At 33.7% G+C, this 27,134-nt stretch overlaps 1 protein-coding gene across 1 annotated transcript in view; it reads right to left on the bottom strand.

Annotated features, from left to right (window-relative positions):
- Window positions 1–26,350, bottom strand: part of LOC123306649 (PX domain-containing protein kinase-like protein) — a 39,675-nt gene extending 13,325 nt beyond the window's left edge. Inside the window, exons 1-7 of the mRNA XM_044888747.1 lie at window positions 26,274–26,350; window positions 25,945–26,135; window positions 25,675–25,863; window positions 25,521–25,617; window positions 3,939–4,165; window positions 3,637–3,880; window positions 3,341–3,580 (exon numbers count right to left, since the gene is read on the bottom strand). Of these exons, the coding sequence (XP_044744682.1) occupies window positions 3,341–3,580; window positions 3,637–3,880; window positions 3,939–4,165; window positions 25,521–25,617; window positions 25,675–25,863; window positions 25,945–26,046 (1,099 nt within the window). The 5' untranslated portion in view covers window positions 26,047–26,135; window positions 26,274–26,350. The remainder of the gene's footprint in view (window positions 1–3,340; window positions 3,581–3,636; window positions 3,881–3,938; window positions 4,166–25,520; window positions 25,618–25,674; window positions 25,864–25,944; window positions 26,136–26,273) is intronic.
- Window positions 26,351–27,134: the final 784 nt, after the last annotated feature.

Below are 27,134 nucleotides of genomic sequence, written 5' to 3' on the forward strand. Positions count from 1 at the left end.
TGATATTTATGGCAGGATTTCGTGAACGCTTTTTTCCACAGATGCTCTATCTCCTGTTTCATTTATCTATGATTATAACACATTGAGGTTATGAAAGTAATTATAGAAAGGCAGGTGTGTGCAACATACCGTCAATCGAAGTAAAATGTGAAAGATGTTAACCATCTAATCATGAAAAATTTCGTAAAAACAAATCCTCTATATTATCGTGATCAGGAAAGGCATATAATGCAGAAGAGCGTGGGATTAAATTAATCTATGGTATGGGGATACAGGAAACGGAAAATGGAACTGTCATAATCAAAAAGGAGACTTCAAAAATACGGCGGGAAAATTCAAAATCAGTCAAATGAAAGGGGATATAAGCTTGAAGATATTTTTGGATGTACTGAAATCCAAAGTGTTGTTTAAAAGACGATTACTGTTTTTCTTCTTTAATATTGCATATTGTTCAAGAAGGGTTAATTCAAAGTAATTATTCTCAGCATGTGAAATTTCTAGGTTGTTGAAATCTGTTTTATGATTATGTTCCATAAGGTGTTCCTCAAGAGATGAATGAGGTCTATTTTTCTGGTGTTCGTTAAATTCTAAATTTAAAATCAAATTTTCCTTGGAGAGGTCTTTATCGAATTCTATCAATTTTCTTGACCTGACTATAACCTTAAATATGGACAATGTTTTCTCCTTCAACATATACAGAAAACCCACTCAAACTGATTCGATCATACCTTACAATTCATACCATGCACCCCCTGCAAAGAGAGCGGCCTTCATATTTTTGTTCAGGAGACTTCTTAATGTCCCCTTATCTAAAGAAGACTATAAAAAAGAGTTAAAGACCATATATTAGATTGGGAAAAACAAACAGTACAAAGATGAATTTTTGGACGACATTGTTATATCTATAAAAAGAAAACTGACAGTTAAAACAATCTACCCACATATGAGGACCCTAATATCAAAGGCGGCAATCTCCACCGTGTTCCTATTTGAGTAAAGCGCAAAAAACGGCTACGTCCATATTGTTTCATATTTAACTGCGTGCGTAGTTTCTAACGGAATAAAATACTAAACTCCATTGAATAATGAAGTTATTATGCCTAATTTCTTTTTCGTTTTCGAAAAAATGAGAAAAAATGAATGGAGAATGCCGTGTTTGATAGTGACTATTGGATTTTGCCGGATTTGATACCAAAGTTTCTACTGAAATCAGTTGGGATCTGAATATCAAGTGTTTTGAAAAAGATTCACGAATAGAATAATAACAATATTGAAATAATTCCAAGAAAACATGTAATCAAAAATATTATTTATTATACATATACAGAGGGTATTTCTTCGATAAATTGACAGGTTTCTCCATCTGCTCCTGATTCTTCCATGTCTGGCAATGCGTTTTCTTCTTTCTGGCCTGCTTGCCCTGACTCGAGAGTTCCATTAGAAAAGATTTTTGCATAAAAATCTAGTTCTTCAATTGATCTCCAGGTAGCCCCAAAGTGTGTTGCAAGAAGTTTGTCAACATCTTTAAGTTTCAACATATAGGCTTGTTTCAGACCACTTTTTATGATGACCGGTTCAATCATGTGAAGGGTTTTTCCTTTTCTAAGTACACTTTTGAAGGTTTGCAAAAACGAACGGAATTGACGCTCGGAATTCAGATGAATTAGGAACGTCACGACACACAGTGCTGATTGGCCAGAACGGACATTGCCGGCTTTGATTCTAAGCGGGTCTTGGAGATTGCCAGGTTTGATTCTCAGACGAAGTTTCAAAGTGGTTTTTTAATGGGATATAGACTTTCTTGACACACGCGAACCATATGTTCAGATGTAGCGCGAAAAATTGAGAAATATTATGTATTTAACTCAATTTCGACAAAAAGTGGAGATTGCCGACTTTGATACCAGGGTCCTCATATATTAGATAAAGGATATTTTATTTCAACAACTTTTTATGTTTTTATGTGAGTTCAAATCACAAATTGTCTACAACTCTAAGAAAATATAATTTTCACATCACTAATAAGCGACATAAAACCCTAAAGAATATGTTGGTTAACTGCAAGACTAAATCTGACAAAGAACAATTTAGCGGAGTTTATAAGATTTCATGTGCGGATTGCGAATCCTTTTATATAGAAACATGAAGAAAAGATTTAACGAACACCAGAAAAATAGACCTCATTCATCTCTCGGAGAACACCTTATGGAACATAATCATAAAACAGATTTCAACCTAGAAATTTTACATGCTGAGAATAATTACTTTAAATTAACCCTTTTTGAACAATATGAAATATTGAAGAAGAAAAACAGTAATCGTCTTTTAAACAACACTTAGGATTTCAGTACATCCAAGAATATCTTCAAGCTTATATCCCCTTTCATTTGACTGATTTTGAATTTTCCCGCCGTATTTTTGAAGTCCCGTTTTTGATTATGACAGTTCCATTTTCCGTTTCCTGTATCCCCATACCATAGATTAACTTAATCCCACGCTGTTTTGCATTATACGCCTTTCCTGATCACGATAATAAAGGGGATTTGTTTTTACGAAATTTTTCATGATTAGATGGTTAACATCTTTCACATTTTACTTCGATTGACGGTATGTTGCCTTTCCATAATTACTTTCATAACCTCAATGTGTTATAATGAAGGAATGTTATTGTATTTGTCTGAAATATTGTTGATTTTTCAGCTGGCCTGATGATGGTTTTCGAAAACCGAAATCGATCGCCTACAGAGTAAAATGAAGTTTTTTAACTAGAAATAGTGTGTTTCTCATTCTCGATCACATTAATTTTTGACACACTGATGGAAGAATTCATTCACTAAATTTGATAGTATCAGTATAAATAATGCGAATACGAAGCACTACGCTGTAATCAATCCACTAAGGTGCGAAGTGCGTTCACAACTGCGGCCGAGTGTAGTATCACTACTACACGCACGTTAGTGAGCGTGCGAAAAGTGTTGCACTATGATGTCACACAGAGGCCTACCATTCCCGTAGAGGAATTGAATATTCACGGGCTGTACAATCCAAACTACTAGGTATTTTTTACTGAAACAAAAACTAATGTGTTTGTATACATAAAGGGTGTAATTTGACTAAGTTTCAAGCTATTTTGCGTACCTATGAGCATTCTCCGATTGATTGCATTAACTGTTATTGTCAATTTTCAGAGAACCGCTTTCACTGGCGTGTTAGTTTCGAAAAGAGTTATACAGTTTGATCCTTGCAAACCCCAAGTTTGAATTCAATTTCCTCGGCGACATTAAACGCTCGATAGTGATTAAATGACAATTGTATTAAAATAAGGGAAACTTCAACTCACTTATTGGTGGAGCACAATCTGGAAAGTTTTCTACTATACTTTCATGTAACGGAGCACCAAATGTCATTTCATACAATGTGTGTCCAAAACAATACACATCAATAGCTTCCAAACTACTTATCTTTCTATGCTGCATGAAATAAGGTCTATAAAATGATGGCACTCCAAGAACACCATTTTCTATGTCCAATAATTTGACCCTACCGTTTTCTATGACTACATTTCCTGTGTGTAAATGACCTGAAAATAAACTCATACATCAGATTCAATTAAATGTAAAATAAGTACCTACGCACCATAAGGTATTCCCTTATCATGCATAAATGATAAAGCTTCAAGTATTTGTCTACCATATAATGCTATCTGACTTTCTCCTAAGTGTTTGTGCCCCTTCGGATTTCCATACTTCTTCAGAAAAGATTGCTTTGGTTTAGAATTGCACAAAAGATCTCTCAAAGTTCCATCTTTTTGGTAAGTTCTGACAACTAAACCTCCAACATCATTACATAAACACATCTCTACGGGATGAATGAAAGGGTGCTGAAAATTAAAGATATTTAGATAGATCGATGCTTATTTCTATCATTGTTTCACATACCTGTAATTGCGATAAACTCTTGAAAAAACTGTGCATGTCTTTATCGTCCAAATATTTATCTGGTCCAAAATCTGTCCAACTCGCCCAAAATTCCCTACTTGGTGCATTTTTGTTCTTGAGATGGTAATAATGTTTTCTAATTCTCCATCCTATTTCTGTTAGGGGTGTTGCTACTTCCCAACCTACTTCACCTCTAAGAGCTAAAGATACATGTTGAAGTGCAACTTCTGAAAATAGAGATAGTACTGAATTTTACGGGAGGAAGGCTTGTATCTTTCCTAATATAAACTAGGTGAACAATTTTCTCAGTCATATGGAACAACTTATTCATCAGCACAAAGTTTCGATATTTCAAATTTCTTCTTCAGGCTTATGATTGATGACTAATATTTGAATAATCATTCCAAATCGTAGGTATAGTCATCAAAACATTCAAGTATTTTTTTATCCAATAAAATATATATTTTATTGAAAGCCGAGCACAGTGGGGCGAGTTCAGGACCTAGATGGGGAATGCTATTGTTTTGAATTTGAACAAACGCGCAGAAGATCCTAATGACAGACGTCAGTATTCGTCCTTTTACAAATTTATACTACTTGTACCACATAGCGTCTGTCAGGAGGTCACAAGATCAATTTCGTTTAAATTCTTCACATACGGCGCGTTTCAAAAACTTTCATTGCTCGACAATGAATTTACAGTCATCCCAGAATGGACGAGTTCAGAAACGTTTGCTAACCTTGTAAATATTCCACTAAAAACTTACAGTGGAAACATATTTCTTTTATAATATATTAGAGCCTTTTGGTTGCTTTGATCATTTCACAATCCTTGGAATGTTTCATGGTGAGTTTGTTACAAAAAAAAGATTCCCTAAATTTGGATCGATATAACAAAAAAGGTGACCAGCGAGCTTATTCAGGGTGGGGTAACCTCTTGAGCATGGGGTAAGTTAAATTAATTTGTGGGCGCCAGGTAATTTGAATATCTGGCCACCTTTATTTAAAACTAACCAAATGTATTGATCCAATCAGTAAAACTCCTAACTACTACTCTAATGCTTATCCTTCTTACCCCTATCTCTAATCTATTCTAACTATTATTCTATCATTCAATATCCTATCCTAAATTTCTAAATACTATCCAACTGTAATACCTCACCTACTTATATTTTCTATCTAACACTATCTCTACTTCTTTTCAATATTTCAATTCAGAAATATACAGATATTATACAGGTCCCCTGAGGAGTACTTATCCCTAGGTATTCTCGTTCTATGTAGCCGAAAAAGTGATCCTCTGCTTCAATTTCCACCAAAATATGACAATACAGTCGATGATTAAGCAGGAAATCGGTGATTGGAGAATATAATAAATTATAAAAACCCCTTGTTGGTGAGGGGGGGTTGACGTGAGGTAACGGGAAATTTATAGGATAAATCCTCGATTAACGAGTTCAGCCAATTTATGAATTGCTATGCTCTAGTATAAAATTTGCCTTTAAGGTGAAAGGGTTAAATCCCCGAAGGAAATCTCTGAAGATATACATATCTGATTATCCTCGTCTTATTGCTACCTTGACAATGACATTTATTCTAGTCGTGGGCCCTGAAGGAAAATTCATACAAAAAAAGAACAATAACATACGAAATATGGAAAAAATCTGATTTGTTCGAACTCCGGCTGCGAGTGAGTAAAGCGAATATACGCTAGATAAACAGAATTCGGATCAGACCATACATACACTGCTCATCAATAAAATCGACAGGAGGAATTGAGCGTAACAAGTTTTGACCTTTTCAGGAATTTTGGATGATGAGGAAGTTCTAATCGATTTTTCTCATCTTTTCAATTTTTTTTAATCCAATAAGGCGACCACTCACGCACGGCAGACGGACGGTTTCAAGTTCACATTATAAAGTTGAATCAAAGTGCCAACCGAAACCTTTGGTATCTTATGAGGTAGTTGTTTTTGCTGCCAGCTCTCGGACCATAAGAGGGAAAAATCAGCTGATTTAGAAGTTCGGGAATTCTCTGTTTCTTCGAAAACCGCCGACGCCGCCCGTCCGTGTCCGCCAAAAATGCAAAACGAAAGACGACTAACCGGACCATAATATACGCTTTATTAAGTCTATGGTTAGACCTAAAACTGCATTAATATCAACTTCGAGTCTTTCTCATGTTCACTGCCCAACAATTTTTCCCCATGGAAGTTATGTACAGTAAGTTCAAAATGGGGATCTTTCGAAATTACACAGAAAAAAGTAAATGCTCAAATGAAATATTCCAATATTCTTATTCTTTTCCACTTGTACTGAGAGTTTATATTCTCATTCGATGAAAAATATTTTGTATTGAAAAGTTTCAAATGCTCAAATGTTCATTTTCATTTTCTCAACCTAAATTCTCATCTGAAGTAAATATTTTCCTTTCAAACCTCAAAAACAATTGCGTTCAAATAATAATTTTCTTCGTTTTAGATTGTACAACTCTTTCAGGGTAAATATCTAGTTTTCTTATAATAAGACTGTACCACCTTGTACAGAGGATACCCGCGCATTCTCAAACTGAAAATTTCACGAATTTGATTCATATATACCATATCTCAGTATTGAGACTATTTAATTTCATGCATTTCAAAACAAAACTATCCAACTTGAATGAAAAGTATAATATTTTTCATTGTGCAATATGGAATGTTCAGCCTAACGATATTTTTATAATCAGAAGCTCAAAATGATCTTCAAATTTCTATGATTTACTTGATCTGAGATCTGCTGGCATTATTCAGTCTCAAATGGAGTATATTACTTTGCATAAAAACTATAAGTTTATGGGACACCTGCATGGGCTTCCCCGGAGCACCTAGTTCATAGCTCCGGGGAAGTCCAGACTGCCGTCCAGTGTTCAGTAGTGTCTGTTTGCTTTCGGATATCGTTTACGTACAATTAATCGATCATAATTCAGGGAGAGAGTTACCTACACAAACTCGAGTTGCTGTTTTTTCATTTTGTGACATTATGCAGGCGAATAGTTCGGAGGTGGACATAAGTGTGTATTGAGTATGAAACTAATGATGAGCTTGTTTACAATTTTCTTGATGACAACTATCCAAATTTCTGCCGAATTAAAAATATTTTGGTTAATAAAATTGAACATACTGTTGTTTATTTCAACTGTCTAATGCTAATAAGAACAGGGTTCAGCGAACATTATTATGAATACAAAGTTGAGACTACAAATATTTTCAAGCTCTTAAAGCCTGAAGAACTTTTTTCCGAATCCCCAACAACTTTACGAAATGTAGGAAGTGTTTCATTCGTCACAAAATTGTAATATTCGATATCAAAAGGTTGAATTATTATTACTATGCAGTCCTCCTATGCAGAGTTTCGTGATCATGTACCTATACCTATATGTTACTTTTCAGTTAATTATTTTATGAATTAATTTTTCGAAACATATAAAGATATGTGTTCAAAAAACTCAGAATTATTTTTTTTTCGTTTTTACATATTTTTTATATAATTACCATTTTTTATGTATTTACTATATTTGTTAATTCCAATCATAGAGCTGTGTCGTTGAAGACCCTTATAATGCACTATTTTTGATTCAATAGATTTTAAATTGTCTAATTATTATGTATTTTTTGCCATACCCATCAATATTCAGAATTATTCGGCACCATTATTGAGCTGAACAAAAAATAGAAAAAAACTGCGAGCTGCTGTAGAGAATTCTCGAACAGCTATGGATATCTCTATCCTTTCAATTTCACGTTTCCGTCATCTTATCATTTTCCACATGAAAAAGTATGTTTTAATCTTATTTTAATAATAATCGATACCTATATTGTTTTGTTTCCAATTTTGCATATAATTGAAGTGAGTATTGCATCACATCATTGATTATATCAAGCGTTTAAAATAAGATTTTCTTTTTTAATTCAAATATCTGATATTTTTGAAATGAAAATCCTGAGCTTCTATGCAAAGTACTTGATATTTGAATTAGTTTTTTGAATAAGTTTATTCCAAGAGCCTAATGATCAATATCGTATTAATTATATTTCAGAAATGAGAATCTTCTTCTAATAATGGTTCATTCGACCATTCGAAAAATTCTCATTTTGAAAATATAATTAATACGATATTGATCATTATGCTCTTAGAATAAACTTATTCGAAAAACTAATTCAAATATCAAGTACTTTGCATAGAAGCTCAGGATTTTCATTTAAAAAATATCAGATATTCGAATTAAAAAAGAAAATCTTATTTTAAACGCTTGATATAATCTTTATGATGTGATGCTAACTCACTTCAATTAGATGCAAAGTTGGAAACAAAATTATGAAGATTCACTTTAAGAGTTCATATTCACAATATGAGTATTCTAAGTTCTCAATGTAATCAGATGATACTTTACCTTTGAGAAATTATAATCTCAATATTATCCTACCGAATTTTCTATGCAATCAGATGTTATACTTCGTTCTAATCCCTACATACTGCGATTAAGTAAACTTTTTATTTGATTCAAGATTACATTTTATTGGAATAAGTACTAAATTGATCTTGAAATGTGATTCCATATATACTTATTTATTACTTATTTACTTATTTATTTACAAGGAACACAAACAGGTAACCCAATACCCAAATCAGTGTTCACAAAGTAATAATACAAAAAATCAACAAAAGTGCCTTATTACTAATACCCAATATATACACCTAATAATAAGTGAAAGATTGGAACAATGAAAAAAAAAAAAAAAAGAGAAAAATAACAAATGTAGAGCTAGGGGTGAGGCAACTCAATAGCGGGATAGAAAAGCCCTTTTAAGTGAATTTTTCAAGGTTTTTTCACTCTGGAAAAACACATCGATTTGATCTTTTAGATGATTGCAGTGACGCAGCATCCTGGAAATAGGGGAATTTTTCGCGCTGTTGGTGTGCGTTAAAGGTAGATGGAAGGTTTCCGGATATCTACATCTTCGAATTGGCGCATGCAAGTTAATCAGCCCAGTGATGTCTTGAGAGTCTACACGATTGCTCAACAATTTAGAGACAAAAACAATATCGCCAATAACTCTGCGATCACCGAGGCTTATCATGTTAAAAAACTTCAATCTAGTGGAGTAGTTACTGGGATCTCCCCGAGTCAGACTCAAGTTGTATCTGTACCCCAAAGTGCGGAGGAACCTTCTTTGAATTTTCTCGAGACGGTTTATGTATACGTCGTATTTGGGACTCCAAACACAAGAGGCAAAATTTAGTCTACTGAAAACGTAATTATAGTAGAGAATAACTGCGGTTCTTCGGTCGGAAAACCATTGGCTCTGTCTCAGTATAAACCCCAGCAACACGTTACAGGATGAGGTGACATGGTCGATATGTAAATCAAATTTGAGCTTAGAATCAAATACAACTCCCAGATCTTTCACATGAGTTGAACGACCAAGCACGACGTCTTGAATTGAGTAGGGAAAGAGAATAATATTTTTATTTCTTGTGAAAGAGACCACCTGACATTTACTCAAGTTCAGTATGAGTCCGCTCCTTTTGCAGAATTCCTCAAATTTACATAGTTCTCTCTGTAGGGTTATACAATCATTATAGTCATTGATTCTGAAGTAAATTTTGAGATCGTCGGCAAAGAGGAGTATTTTACAAGTATTGAAATACCTTATAATATTGTTTATATATATAATAAATAAGAGTGGGCCCAGGTGGGATCCTTGAGGCACCCCTGAAGTCGGTGCGAAATACCGAGATTTGAATCCCTCTACTGAAACATATTGAGATCTTTTATTCAAGTAGGATATGAACCAACGTAAAAGGGAACCGCATACTCCAACCTCCCTCAACCTGGTGATCAGAAATTGAATATTTATTTTATCAAAGGCTTTGCTAAAGTCAGTGTAAACAGCGTCGACCTGAATGCCTTTATCTAAACTTTCAAGAAGGTATTCAGTGAAAGTAATTAAATTAGTCTCAATGGACCGTCCTTTAAAAAATCCATGTTGTTCGGGAATTATTTGAGTTTGAACTAGATGAAGGAGGTGAGGATACACGATTGATTCGAATATTTTACCAAAAATACAGAGTTTACTGATAGGTCTATAATTGTTTATAAAATTCTTTTTACCTGATTTGTAAATAGGTACAATGGTAGCCTCCTTCCATTTTTTCGGAAACACTCCTGTTTTTAATGATTTATTATATATTATAGTTAGGGGAATAGAAAGTGCTTCGCTACAGTTTCGAATAAAACAACTGGGTATCAAATCGGGTCCTGCACCCTTGTTCACATTTAACGAATTAAGACTCTTTTCCACATCTCCAACGTCGATTTCAACTCCACTAAGAAAATAGTTGTTGAGTTCATCAGGAGTATCAGTATTACCAGATTGATTGTCGAGATGTGAATGAGCATACACACTTTCGAAGTATTCAGCAAATAAATCGCTTATTTGTTGCCCTCCATTTGCTGTTTTATTTTTGAAAGACATAGAGTTGGGAAAACCGGAAACTTTACTTTTGACGGAAACAAACTTAAAAAACCTCCTAGGATCAATTTTAATTTCGTTTTCCGCTATATTTTTATACTTCATAAAATCTTTTTTAATATTATATTTACATAAGGACCGTAATGTTTTATATTCAACTTCGTCCGCTATATTCTTATAAATCTTCCACCTTTTGTGTATTTTATTCTTACGCTTGATGAGTTTAATTGATTGATAAGAGAAATAGGAAGGGAATTTTTTTCTTACTTTGAACTTTGGAACACATAATTCAATAATATCGTAAATAAAACCGTAAAAAGTCTCGACATCAGAATCTACATCACTGCAATCTAACAATTCAGTCCATGGTATTCCAAGCAATGTTCGATTGATAAAATCATAATCGGCATTTCTAAAATTGAAAAAGTATTCATCCGATTTCTTCAAAGATTTGATATTTTCAAGCTCCAGCAGAAACTCGAGCGCACTTAAATTGAATAATCATTTTTTACCTTTAAATCAATGGCGCTGAGAATTTGATAATCTCCATTGAAATAGATATCCTGTAGGGGATATAGAAATCTAACATCAGCTTGAATTGAGTAATATCGAATTGAAACAAGTATTTGTTTTTTTCCGTGTACTACATTGAGACTTTATGTTCAGTTTCGTAAACGATTGAATTGACTTAGTTTATGAAGGAAGATATAGAAACATCTTGAGTAAGTAAAGGGTTTATGCACTCTCAGGTGGGAGTTTTCAGGTATCAATATAAAAAAAAAACTGTTCAAGGAAGATCTATCTAAGGAAAATTAATAATAATAATATTGATTTCGAAAATCCTACATATTGTACACCGATATGTTGTCAGAACGAAATATTAATCAAAAACTAAACAAAAGAAAGGACAAAAACATGTGCCTTAGTACAGAGAGGAATTAAAATATTCTTGAATTGTGTATGGCTCTAGCCCTATCAGAAGATTATTCAATGTTATGATATATTCTGTATCCTGAAATCTAAAATGCATTGATGTAGAAAATCACAGCTCATGGAATATTCAAACTGTAATGTTCTAACATTCCAAATTGATTCATGATTAAGGCTATTGTCCTGATGGGACCATATTTGTTTTAATACATACAATGTATGATTCTCCTCGAATCGAAATATTATTCCCTCAAGTCATATAATCGTATTTTTGCTCCCGGCGATCTCTCATATCAATGCTGCAGTCGGTTAATATATTTTCCCTTATACATAATAGTACTGCGAACCGAAAAATTACCTAAATTTAAGCAAGGAAAAGACCGATTTCATACCAAGGATTATGTTTTATAATCTTTGATTTCATTATTGATTTTCATACTACGATGACTCATATTCTTCCTTTTTTTCAAGTTCAAAATGACCGTCCTAGAAAATTGGTGTATAGAGGGATGTATCAGAATGTACTCATAAAAAAAAATTGTTTCATTTTGACAGCCCTAGAACCACACCTCTAACCATCGAAATGAACCGGTATTCTGTTTGTTTTTCCATTCAGAATGTTTCAAGGATTCCTTCTGAAGAAGATAAGTCAGTTCAAAATGATCAACCGAGGAAATTGATATCTAAAGTACATAGAGGGATGACTTAAATATCCTAACATAATTTTTTTGTTCATACTACATCTTCGAAGATCAAAATGAACTATTCAGTCTACGATGAAGCGACTATTCCTCATTTTTCAAGTTCAGAATGGCCGGCCAAGAAAATTGGTGTATGAAGGAACGTATCAGAATGTATTCAGAAAAAAATGTTGTTTCATTCTAACAGCACTAGAACGGCCACCTCCAACAATCAAATGAACCGATTTTTTCCATTCAGAATGTTTTAAGGATTCCTTCTCCAGAAGATAAATCAGTTCAAAACATCCTGCCAAGGAAGTTGATGGCTAAAGTACATAGAGGAATGACTAAAATATCCCTAACATAATTTCTTTGTTCATATTACAGCTCCGATTATAAAAATGAACTATTCATTCTACGATGAAGCGCCTATTCCTCATTTTTCAAGTTCAGAATGGCCGGCCAAGAAAATTGGTGGATAGAGGAATGTATCAGAATGTACTCAGAAAAAAATTTGTTTCATTCTGACAGCCCTAGAACGCCACCCTCAACGATCAAATGATCCGATTTTTTTCTATTCAGAGGATTGCTTCTTGATTCCTTCCCCAGGTCCATAAGGGTGACTGAAATATCCCTAACATAATTTTTTGTTCATAGTACAGCTCCGAGGATCAAAATGAACTATTCAGTCTACGATGAAGCGCATATCCCTCATTTTTCAAATTCAAAATGGCCGGCCGAGAAAATTGGTGTATAAAGGAATGTATCACAATATACTCAGAAAAACCACCTCCAACGATGAAAATGAACCGATATTCTCTTTACGATGGAGCGCATGTTTCTCTTTTTTTTTCAAAATTTAAAATGGCCATCCAAAAAAAAAACTGATGAAATGGGTCATTTTTAATTTTCGAAACAAAAAGAGGAACATAATCTCGATCGTAGAATGTGAGAAAGAAATATTTTAAATTATTAAAGAAAATAAATCGCATTTTCAGAACTTTCTGACCGTTTGGCCAGATCTGTGACTGAAAGGGTTAAAGCAACCAACAGAATCACAGAGAAGTCAAGTTGCAGACGTCAACATTGGCCCTTCGTGCCGGATAATAAGAAAGAATAAAAATTTGAGTCACCCAAGTGAGTGAGACAAAAACACATTAATAGTAGACATGAGATTGTGTGATGGCCAAGAATGCGGTGGAGAAAAATTTGAGCATATATTCTGATGCAATAAAATCAATTAGAACATAAATATGTTAGCAAATGTTAATTTGACCCCCCATATAATATAATGATAATGTCCGACGATGAATTGCGAAGGAAGAATAAGAGTATAGAACCCAAGCTCTGTGCACTCTGTGCTCCAATGTAACCGGCTTTCTCTATGCATAGGTCTAAGGGACAATTACTCGAACTACCTTGTCGGGCGGTACGCTTTGTACCTGACCCTGTGTTAGAGCACCTCCACGTGCTAGATAACCTACCGCCATCTTACTTTGTGAATAAAAAGTACCAACCACGTGTTTTATTAAATCTAACATATATATAATTTAAGTAGTCAGTTTCTCAAAACTTTGAGTAACATAACACAACCTGTTCTTGAAAACCTAAAATTGGATAATAAAAAAACAATGAGGAAGATAAAACATATATATTCAAATTTAATTGGTTTTCGAAATTGAATATAAACATATCGAATATTTAAAAAACACCTAATGAATTTTGCTGGGTTAGTGCAACGAGGTACCATACTGTTCTGCGTATGATATAAAAGCTCAGGGAAAAACCTCAGCAGAAAAAACCTTGTCTCCCCGAGTTTACAAAAATTAAAAACAATTCTATATACATTAAAAATTAATTCTATATACATTAAAAACAATTCTATATACATTATTAACAATATATACACGGAAGAATAACAGCTATGCAACAGATGAGGTCAGGTTGGTTGGTTTTCGTCAGCTTTCTCCATTATTCCTTGATGCGAATAGTCTGAAAATTTCAAATTGAATTTAGTTATTTGGTCGAAAGATCACTTTGGTAATACTCACCTTCATATGGTCCTAGAAAAAATGGTATGGTCCTTCGTAAAGTTCAATGCACCTCCGTTAATATTTCACGAACTGATAATTCGGAGTAAATTCCAGAAACCCAAAAAAAAGACGAAGAATTTTTTATTTATCTTAAAGAAATTTTGCACGATTGTGGCTAAAAGATTATTAAGAATATCTGAAAAGGTTGAAAACGTTCTGATTCAACAATTTTAACGAATGGAAACAATTGAAATAAAAAATATAATCACGAAAAGAGAGGGTGCTAGGGGATTATTGATATGAAATATAAAAATTTTGGGGTTTTCCGAGATATATTTGTGTGATTCGAAGTGTGAATAGAAGCAGTTAAGTTACCATATAATCCATAATGCATCCAAGAAAATAATGCATGAGAAATTGGAAAACAATTTGCGGGAATTGAAATTTGGAATAAATTTAGAAAAACGTGAAATATCGACAGATATTCAAACAAAAATTAAACAATGAATGCGAATGGGTTATGTTGAATTTGGAAAAGAATGATTTAATTGCTTATGGTTGCGAAACGTGACAATTTTGGAGAATATTGTCGGTATGAACTTCGAGACGAACGATGAATTGATTTTGAAAAGGGCTTGAAATCTCAAAAATTTTGTGAAATTGATATAATAGGGATAATAACGCGCGCGCATGAGTTTGGACAGCGATCCTGGGAAATTGATTACAATTTACTCAATGGAAAAATTAACGAACAAATTGAAAAACAAAGCTATTATGAAAATGATGATTGTGCGATTTTGCAGTTTCCGAAAATTGATGGATTGATTGAAAAAATTGAATAAAAAATATGATTACTCATTTTGGATAGAATTTAGAATGTTACCGAATACTGTATTTTTAGTAAAAACTTTCTTAGATGATTTAAAGCAAATACCCTTGATGTATTGTCTTTACCACTTCTACCTTTACGATAGAGAAAAGACAGGACTCGAGTTCGGTAACTCCTACCTACCTACTACCAATTCTTTCACCACCGTCTGATTCCACTACCGTTCTTCATGCGATATAATCTCAGAGCCCAACGTAGCTCTCGACGCGGGTAAATGGCCGAGAGAGTGATTTTTATATCAGAAACACATAACCTTTAAATACTAAAATTATTGGATACATTTTGTAACATCAAAACTCTGGAACATTTTCATTTAATTTCCCCCGTCATGTCATCCATACGCTTAAAACATCTCGTCGTAATAAAAAATCATGCAATGTATGTATAAGTTTCTATAGGATTTTTACCCCGTCCAGAGGTGCCCGAAATTTGCGAGAGAAAATCGTGAATTTCGTGATTTTTCAGGTAACCCTGCATAGACGATTAACTTGAGAGATCCGCAGCAGTACGAGAGCCGCGACGGGTGTCGAACTAAGCCTGAAGAACCGCCATCCAGGATAGGCATATACTTTTTCCTGGAGCCTGAACGGTAATTACCTAAAAAAGCATAAGAGAATTGAATATTTTGATGTATACGAAAATTCCAGTGACGCTTCACAAGATTAAATTATTTTCTTCTTCTTCTTCCTTTTACTATAACCACGGCTGCTTAGGCCATTCAGACAAATTTCTACATCAGCCGAATGAGCCTACTGCTAAGCAGATCTTGGTAATTCCAATACTCAATCGGATTTTATATATAAATTTTTATAGAGAAATTTTGTTTTTGGTCTGAATATTAATAGAGGTATCGACGGTAAGGACTGAAACATAAGAAAAAAAATTTTTAAGAAAATAAGTTGACTTGCTATTCCATTTTCATAATTTAATATTTGAACATGAAAGAAAACCAATCAAAACTTTAATAGTAAAAATTTCATTATGAAAAAAGCAATCATATATATTAATTGGAAGGGGGTCATTTCAAAATTAGGTCAGAATATCATTTTTTAATGTTATCCATATTATTTTCACATGATGAAAATATATGGAAAGGATCTCCTAACTCTCCACAACTACAATTTGCTGAATTAAAAACTTTAATTTTGTTCAGGTGAAAAGGGGTACAACAATGATTAGAACGAATTCTACATCTATGGTCCTTTCGTCTGTTTCTCAGTGTAGTGTAATCTACACTACACTTTGCATCTGCTGATTTTCAGTGTAATTGCGCAAACGAATGAAAAAAAAACACTGACCTTAGGTTGTCACGCTCATAGACTAATAATTTTGATTTAATATATGGTTACGTTTCTCAGAAGATTTGTTACATTTTCATCCTCTTGTAAAGTGATGAACTTATCCCAAATTTTAAATTTAATCGTATCCATTTTGAAGTAGATTACTGTGACGTTAGTGACATTAACATCAAATTTTGCATTTCATACCACAGAACACAAATATTACACCTCATTTCGACTAGGTGTAGATAAACTACACCTCCCCTACACTGGTGTAAAACCAATCAGCAAACGAATACTAAAATCGAGTGTAAATTACACGCAATGTAATTTTCAATGCAAACGAAAGGACCTATTGTAGTTATGTATTTTCTAAGGAGATCAATTTTTGAAACCATGGTTTTTTAGGGGAAGGGATCATGGTTTGATAAATTTTGCCTTTCCTTTGACTAATCTGGATCCATGCCTCATTCCATAATTTCCATATTTTGTCCCTATAAATAGGTGAAAGGTCTTTAGGATTAGCTGGAATCATCTGATCAGTTTATCATTTCCATGAATATTACAGTGACTCGGAACCCATATTAATATCAAAGAAAATCCTCGATTTCTAATGTCAACTATAATTTTCCTAATTGTTAGAGAAATAGAATCATTGGAAGAATTAATTTTCCAATTACAAATTTTCATCAAAGCACTCTTTTAATCTGAAACTATGCGGCGCATTTAGATAGTCTATGTAGGATAATAAATTCCAAAGCTCTCTGAATTGCAAGAAGTTCAGCAGAGCAGATGGAAAGATTATTAGAGGCTGCCATGGAATAGGAAATTAAATCGGGTGAAAAAATTCCTATTCCAACTGATTGATCTTGTTTAGATCTTTGACAATCAATGTCAGTTCGAGATTTATAGGTCAACTTCAGTATCTTGGCAGAGATTACAAAACGGGGTGCCTTAAATCGATCGGACCCTTAAAATAACGTTTTTGGCCTATATATTTATAAAATCGCGAATCGCGAGGGCCGTAGGCCCGAGCTACTTATTTTCAATTTCAATTTCAATTTATTCATCAAAAGGTATACAACCAAAATAAATATTGAACAATCTTGCAGGAATATGCAGCCTAAGCAAGCTTGTATGCTGTCATACCCTGCAACCACAAGTGATGAACTTTCTCCTTATAACCATATAAAGCATGTAAAATTTCTCAATCCTCAATCTCTCACCTATGAAAGGCGAATCTCGAGAATCAGCATGTAAAGGTGAATCTACCTATGAGGTAGATCTATGGGCTTAATTGAAATTGGTATTCAGAATGTAAGAATTTTTGCGAATTCAAAACTTGAATTATATTAAGAAATGAAAAGTCCCGCTTCAAATACCCTAAAAGTTAAAATACCATTAGATATTGAATGTTACGTATGAGTTTCGGTTGAGTCACGACGCCGACGTCCAAACGAAAAAATTATGTTTCGCATTGTGTGTAACGATTTCTCGTTACAACCCTCATCGCCGTGACGCCACTGATTCCGTAATAAACGGAATAATGAAACCGGATTTTTCTGAAGGTCTGATTTCTTGTATTGTTCTTTCGGATCATTGATTGAAGTTTCAATTGTAGGTTCTAATTATTCTAATTTAACAAAATTTTTTTTCTTTCCGGAAAGATATTGGGGGAAATTACTTGTATTTTGTTGAACTCTATAAATTTTTTTATCTATTCAATATCATCTTATTTATTGAATTATTTTACTGAAAAACTATAAGGCGTTTTGTACTGATTATTTCTGCCGAAAGAGTTAGTTGGAAGAGAATTTGAATCGACCACCATTTTAACATCTTCTAATTTTTTTATTCTATTTTGCACGGCATGTTGGAGAATCAGTTGACATTGAAGGGAACAACAACGTCTGAAGCTGTTTCAAGATCAGAATCTCGCCAACTCGGCCAACTGAAACCTTTTGGCTAGCATATACTATATTCACCCAGCGAGCCTCCAAACACTGAACCTGAATTGAGCTAGTGAGAGCTGAAATTTTCTTCCCAACTACCATCCAAGCGATATAGCCAGACTAGGACAAGTGAGGACTCAAAATTTCTGTCTAACTCGATTACACAAATCCAAATTCTATCTGGAGCCCAATCAACTTTCTGTAACGCCTAATTTGTACTTTTTTTTTATAATACTCAGCCTTCAGCAATTATAACTTCTGTTTTTTGAAAATTTTTAATTTTAATAAAATTGTAAAAGTCATTTTCTTTAAACTTTCCCTAAAGCAAGATTTCTCTTGGTTTACGTGTTAAACCGGGCGCCCAACTAAAGTTAGGTTCTGTGAAGTTAATTTTTGGGGGACTCACCCCTCACCGTATCCATCTAAGCAGCCGATGGACCTAAGTGCAACTATAGGTTACATGTGAACACTTTCATGTAAAACCCTATACTTTAACTTTGGGTTCACGTTGAACTTCGTTCGAATTACGGCTTACGTTCATCGTGAATGGGCACTGAGAGATAGAGGAAAATGATCTTGTCATATCATAAGAGATTAGGGAGCGTTCACATAGATAAAGACGCTCAGCAAGCTTTCGGTACCGGCGGTACCGCGTATTATATATCGGGAACGCCGATTCCGCAAAGTTATAGAATAAATATAACTTCCAATATCTACTCCAAGAAGAGCAGTGTTGAAAGCTATTCTCCATAAGGTTAAATCTACTCGAAAGCCTAAAATTATAGGTTCTCGGCTTGTAAAGCACTTGATGAAAGAAACACATATTGTTGTTTTTTTGCCTATATTTCGGACCTTTATTGGGTCCTTCTTCAGGACACAAAACATATTGAAATCGACATAATCAAGAGCAAGAGAAACAGTCTGATCAACCTGTTGGTAATAACGAACTAAAAACGAAAACCATCAGAATTAAAAAGACTCATCAGCACCGCCATGCGAGATTGCAATATTTAGCTTTCCTTCGTTTTTTTATTCGCATATTTACGAAAACTGAAAACTTGAAATATTTTGCAAAGCGTAAATGTGCGAATAAAACAACGAAGGGAAGCTAAAAATCGCAATCTCGCACAAACTATGTAACTAATGTTTCGATGGACTGATGTATGACAACCTACAGAATCTATGGTTTGGTCTGATTTAAGCAAAGAGTTCCTCTTTGATTGAAGTCTGACAGTTTCGTTTCTCGCCCTTTCGTAGATAATATTTGCGTTTTTTATCTTCTTCACTCACTTGTTGCTTTTGCTTTGGTACTTCGATGTAGGATCGGAGATGAGTGCTCTATATGTCGACTTCTATCAGTGTCTGCATCTTCTCATTGTACCGTTGTCGAGTGGTGGCCAGTGTTACGTTACCTTCATCTGCTGATGTTATGAGGAGGTCTTGATTATCTTTCAGGAACTTCCTGGTTCTGAAGAACAAGCTCAAGTTGTATGCATGTGGTGCTTGTGGCCTGAGTTAGGAAGAAACGAGGGAAGAAATTCGTGACGTCGTTGGTGTTTCTTTCAACAAGCCCTCAACACTGCCCTCAACTTCTAGATTTTGGATGATGCGGCAATACTCTTTGTACAATTTCTACTATGAATAATATTGAATAAGGGAAAATCGAAATTCACATATTTTGATGACTGATTGTAAACCCAACTACGAGCACTCCAAACCTTAGTAGTCACATCTGATAAATATTATGCAATGCTAAATCCTTTGATCGAATCATGCCTTCCGGATTAAACTTTCTGTATCTGGCAAAGGAGCTCGAAATTTTCTTGTTAGGATTCATTCAAGGTACGCTCTGCAAATCTAATTCGCAATGAGGTGGAAAAAGAGACAGAGTCAAACTAGCAACTTCGATTCGATCAGGTTTCGATCAACAGAAACAAAAAAAAAATTGAACAATTAAGTAAATGAATTTTCAATAGAATCTCCACACAATACTCATTAGAGTTGATTTTATGATAATGAGAACCATGGAGTATACATTTCAAAACAAGTTGCTACATAAATAAATGTTTTGTGAGAGTTTGTTTTCGATATTATTGTTTTTTTATAACTTATGATGATGCCGACCTTCAGGGTCAGATTCCCTTTATCATGTTTTCAAGATTGTTACTAAGCAATGAATTCCGCGTGAATTCCATAACTTAAATAATAAAAATTGGATTGGGGGAATAAGAAAATCAATTAGTGAGAGCGGATTGGATGATGAAGACTGCAACGATAGAAGGCACTGGCAACTCCTCTGATGTTCTTGAATACGTTTCTTGATTGATCTTTCCGTTTGTCCAATATATATACCATTGAACAATCATTGCAAGTCAACTTATAGACTCCAGATTTATTTTCTTTTTCTGATTTATCAAAAACAATAAAAATAACTAAGTCTATACGTTGACTTGCCATGATTGAACAATGGTATATATTGCGCAAACGGGAAGATCATTCAAGAAACGTATTCAAGAACATCAGAGGAGAACTCCTCTGATGGATAACACGCATTCAGCGTATGCGGATCATTTGAAAGAGTCGGGACATACTATCAAAGATGAATTTGAAGTTTTTTCATTGCGAAAATAAAAGCATGAGACACTCCTACAGAAGAGTAGATATTTATATGATACCTCAACAGCAGAGTACTCGAATAAAATACTGAAGAAGAAACTTTGGGAGGAATTGTCTGTTCAGTTGATTGATGACAAGCATAAAATTGGCTTTTCAATCAATTCGGTACCTCAAATAAACCGCAAAACATCTCAAACCCAACGTATTCCTATCAATCTCCTATTACAGTCACCGACTGAATGATCGTTCGTGTGCGTTGACCACCGATTTTATTGGTAGACTGTCGTCCGTGTGCGTTGACCTCCTACGAAATAGTCGTTCACCGACTATCGGTCGTGTGCGTTAGACCTAAATCAGCTAAGGTAAAACCTAGTGAGGTGGAAGTGATGTCCTCATTGAGTGTCCTAACGTTGAATCCAGGAATCAATTGAAAGACTGTCTGTCGAAGGAAATGGATGAATCCTTTAATATAATTACACAAAAAAAAATACTGCCTAAGATGATGATCATGGGGGTTACGGCGGATTCTGCGGAGGATCCTGGGTTTTTGGATGATATTCTTAAAATGAACAATATAACTGGTTTCGTTGATAATATGAGAATTGTGACGCGACTGAAGTACACAGAAGCATTTAACATTGTTTTGGAAGTAAGTCATCAAATCATGAAAAGCACATTATTATATTTCGGCTGAAAAGTATGCCGTGTTAGAACATTTTAATGTAGCCAAATGTTGCAAATTTGGTCACCTTTCGAATGACTGTAAAAGCTCACAATTTACTTGTCCGAAATGTTCCGGGCATCATCAGAGAAAGCGGTGTAGTTCTGATGTATTTTGCTGTAATAATTGTAAATTAGCCCACATCAATCATAAAGCTGGGTTGGCTACTGACCACAGCACGTATAGTCCCGACTGTTTTAGTCGCTCACAACAGATCAATAGAATTAAATCTATATCTAATTAAGGATAGCGGGCTCAAACTGGCACATTTTAATACAAGATCTTTATATAGTAAATTCGACTCTCTTTCTGGCTTGATAGTTTCTAATGAGTTTCAAAATGTTGGTCTAACTGAGACCTAGTTGTGGGTCTAAAAAGTATTATGCATTATTTGAAACTTTATATATTCATATATTGATATATTTGTTTTATTGACTTCGGAAGTAAGTCACGTCCGGAATCGGCTATTTTTGATTCCACGCGGACAATTTCTGAGATCAAATTCAAAACTGTATCTCTTTAACCCTCAATTTTACACCCCCAAGATAAGTGATACCTCATTTGAAAGGCCTTTCTATTCTGAGTTCAGCATATATTTTCTTTACTCAATCCATTCGTTTTCGAAATATGCCCTGTAAAGCAATTGATAAATTTTCACTCATTATTCTGCAATTTCCATGATAAATCTGCTTTACGGTTCTCGCTAAATAAAGAAATTATTTCGATTCTTTCTGCCAATGAATAAACTATTGTTACCTTAATCATTGATAAAAGAAACAAAGTGTAATATTTTAATTTCCGATGTATGGCAGTTAACGATTATCGCCGAAACCATGGAATTAATTGGTGAAAGTTTGATTTTATTATTTAGCAATTGCTCGTTTTAGAAGTTTGTCAAACCTAAGTACCAATAGTGATCATTTTGGGCGACAAATGTGATAGTTTGTTGGAATAGTTTTCCCAGAAGGAACATAGAAATGCTCGAATAAACTGGTTGTCAAATCAATAATTTCAAATCTGATGTCACATGACCAACAACAAAAAGCAACATAATATAAAAACAGTTTTAAGTTTCGAGATAATCCATCTCTTAATGTTTGTGAGAACCTGTATATATCAATATTTCACTCCAAATGTAATGGAAAAGTTTTAACAATTAAGTAGGTTGAATGAAACATTATTCAGATATACAGGATGACTAGGGAAGAACGCACCAAACTCCAGGTGTCTATTACACACGTAATATAAATCGTAAAAACATATGTTCATGGTAATATAAATCGTAAAAACATATGTTCATGTTCTTATACGATTCTTATTTATTCTCAAAATATACGTAATTACAAACGAACAAAATTTCCTACATTGACATGGTTTTAATTATAGCGCTATAGTACTCAAAAATACCGCCATTAACCTATAAACACATTCTACTTCGTCTGCGAAGTGCTCTTGTTGTTTGTGATAAAAAGTTGTTCACTAGTCAAAACATTTCAATTGCGAAATTACGCTATTATTTGAAAACATATGATGATATGGATAAGACCATATGAGTTTTTAAAGATTACTTTCAAGTGTACAATACTCAGCTGGAGTTTGTTCCTCCAGACTCACGCTGTAAATACTAAGGTGACTTTAATTAATACTCAACATGTTTTGAGCCAATACAGCTCATCATCTGAAGCAAATCACACAAGTGGAGCTAAAAACAAGAAAATCATGGAGAAAACACAAAAACACTCAACCACAAATGGAAGAAGGGTAACAATGGATAAAAAGAAATTAAATAACACGACAGAATGACAGATATGAAATGCAACAATGAAATCACAAGGGCGAATAGCCACAATTATTGGAAACTAGTATGAAAATCAGTTAAATAAAAGTCATTAAAATAAAATATATAAAGGCCAAAAACATAAAACAGTTGTAGGTCATTAGTATAAAACAATTATATAATTGAAAAACAAAAGGTACAATTAAGTGATTTAGAGTTATTCCATTTTGACGTTTAGAGACGACATTATTCAACCCAAAGCAACAAGGGTAAGTTGAATACCTTTCATGTCATTTCATAAATAATTCTCTGGAAAGTGTCATCATTCGAATCCTTATCAAAATGGAATAAAATGTTGTATACAACAAGTGAGTTATAAATGTTTATTCATTCGAAGAAATAAACCTATAAGACTTTTGGGCTCGTGGGTTAAACTTTCTTCTCATGAATAAATATTCATTTAACTCACTTGTTGTATTAATGATGGTACTTTCTATTTATTCATTATTTAACTGTTTTATACTACTAACTTTGAAATGTTTTATATTGATGAATTTTAATCAACTGATTTCTACACTAGTTTTTAATCCTTGTGGCCTCTTGCCTCTTTGATTTAATTGATTCATTTCACTTGTGTTATTTAATTTTGTTTCATCCAATGTTACACTCTTTTCTTTTGTGGTTGAGTATTTTTGTGTTTTTTCCGTGATTGTCTGATTTAAACTTGAAACAGATAAAACGATTTTCACAAAATAAGTTTTTAAACCACGACACGTATTTCGCTTCAAAATAGCATTTTCAGATGGGTTTCGTGGTTTAAAAACTCATTTTTTGAAAATCATATGATCTGTTTGAAGTTCAATTATTTTCATCAAGTATCAGCCACACCAATTCAATATTTGTTAATTTTCAGCTTCACTTGAGTGATTTGCCCCTAATTATGAGCTGTATTAGCTTGAAACATGTTGAATATCAATCAAAATCACCTGAGTACTTATATCTGGAATAGTGTTTCGTTCACCAACTATAAAAACTGGATAGGCTGATTTTCGTTAGGATGAGATATTTTACCATAATAGTCGTTCCACAATAACAACAGCATCTTCACTAGTGATAGAACGATATCCCTTATTTTCGCCGATACGATATATCGGCCGATACCGATATTTACGTGCCGAATGCCGATATCTCGTATCGGCAAGCATAACACCATCTATTTATACACGACCGAAGCGAAAACTGCGGAAGTGCCGTTGCGAGGAAACGTTTGTAATTGTAGCCATGTAGCCCCTTAACATTCTGTATCCTGTAGTGCTTTGAAACTAGGCGTTTTTAACTTGAGTTCAAATAGAATGGAAGCGGATACGGGCGCTTGCAAAAAGGGTTTTACTTTTTCAGTGAAAATTAGCTTGCCGATACTATACGATACCGATAATCGGCCAACATTTGCCGATATCGATACAGTTCTACCTTCACATTTCCTATCTAATAAGCATTCTAGAATCTAGAGTGAGTATGGACCATATTAATGAGGTTAGAATCACTCACTTTGTGGGAGATCCATATTAAACATTTTTTAACTAGGACTCTTAAGGAGGTTCAACTTTTAGATGGAATATTTATATCTAAAAGTGAATGATCATATAGAGGCATGTAAAATTGGGTGCCTGTTTAATTAGATCTTGTTCTTAAGTCTATTTTACATCACAATATACTTTTATATATGTCCTAAAACCAAAAATGAAAACATTATCATTTTACAGATACCTGTATGTCGTAGTCCTTTCTTGCTGTATATTAATACAGAATCATAAAAAAAAATGACATGCGATGCTTGCGCCTCAGGATGATATCAGCTTCAGAGGTTAGAAATGAAATGGATCAAAGACAAACTTCCATGGCCTTGCCCACCAACTTTATATCAATGAATTTTTTATAAAATATACCATTTTATAACAAAGTTTTGTTTCAAGCTTGTTCAGAAATAAATCTTAAGAAATTTGCTTAAATTTCCAAAAATAGGCAAGTACGCAGCACTTTTAGGTCTATAGGAAATGTATGGGAAATTTAGTAACCAGATCCACTGGTGAATTGCGATTCAAAATTCCCGCCTAATCTCACTAATATGGTCTATATCCCATTTGATCCTTTACATTCAAGCAATATGCGAATTATGAAAGAAATCTTACCACTAAATGGTTGGCAATAGTTGGCAGGATCTATAAAAGATCTAGCCGGAAGTGAAGACACTAGTATTGGATTCATAAGGATCAAGTTTAAATATTTCTGAAATGCACAGGAGAAAATTATATTGAATTGATTTACATCAAAAACATAATATACCTGTAAACCTCTCAGTCTTTCATTAATGAAATCAGGATCAAAGTTGCCAATAAGCTTCTTAGGAGGAAATGATAATTGTAGCCCTGAAGATTGTAGGTGGGTATGAAGCTTATAGAAATCATTATATCGTTTGGATATTCTCCATGTCTCATCAGAAAATGGTCCCCTATGTACTTTAATGATGAACTCCTATATTAAATGAAATTTATAAGGTAGTCAATTGTTTGTAATAGAAAATTGTTATTATTATTAATTCGTGTTCCATCTTACCGTGTGTCCGTTAACGCTTTTCCAATTTTCAATAGTACATGATAATGGTTCTGTATCATCTAACAATACTTTATTAGAAGTTTCTTTCTCGAAAATAGCCATTGATGTGCAAACATTTGCTTGGAATGATTATTTAAATCCATTAGGTACATAAACATTACGCCGATTCAGGATATCTAGGCATCAAATGTCTGTAACTTTAATCAGTCAGCCACGTCAAGTCACTCATTTTATGAATGTGTTGAATCGAATAACTCTGAGCTAAATTAGACGACCTATTAACAAAGAGTAACAAGTTACTCTTTGCTATTAAATTAATTAATGATCACCTATTATTTATTTTCCAGAAATTTTTGCATATTCGTTGACATTGTTGACAGCTGACAATGAAAACCAGAGAATAATATTTACTTTCTTTTCTTCATCTTACTAGTGTTAACTTAGCAATGGTTTCTCAGCCACCAAAGATTATAGAGTATCTCTATAATCTTTGTCAGCCACGGTTTCTGGCAAAGATAATATCTTTGATGGCCGTACTAAAAATGTGTCGTCAAAATCGGAGAAAATAGGAGTCGCTGCGATCTCTAGGTTGATTAATAAGGGGTGGGGATTTAAACGCCAATTTGAAACATTGAACTCTATGGGAACTCCCATAGAGTTCAAGGATTTGAAATGAACAGCCTTCATTTCATTTTAGGTTATGTGCCTTCGTGGTTTTTTCTGATTATTTTTCAAATACGTTTCTTCAAATCTATAATAAATATGTATTTCCTGAATTATATGCAATAAAATACAATTCACATCATAAAGGGGACTAATTAATCAGCTTTATTCATTCATAATAAATGACGAAATCAATTAAATTCATAAAAGAAATCACTGATCAAAAAAATGATACCTACATTGCTGGATGATGATACCTCATCATTGTTTATTGAAAACAGGTTTAATATAATCTTAAAAATTATATACATTCGCAGTGAGAAATAGAAAGTAGAACATAATATCAAGACAACAAAAAGTAGCAATCTCAGATTTATCATATATGTATATTATGTTATGCCAACAAAATTCTTCAAGAAAATTCACTTCTGAACCATGTAGTTTTATTGGTTAGATATTCTTATTCAGAAGAATCCACTTCTCACGAGGGATGACAATTTCGATTTCGTTTTTAATGAATCCATCAT

This window comes from Coccinella septempunctata, chromosome 2 (genome assembly GCF_907165205.1).
Source record: "Coccinella septempunctata chromosome 2, icCocSept1.1, whole genome shotgun sequence".
Taxonomy (NCBI): Eukaryota; Metazoa; Arthropoda; class Insecta; order Coleoptera; family Coccinellidae; genus Coccinella; species Coccinella septempunctata.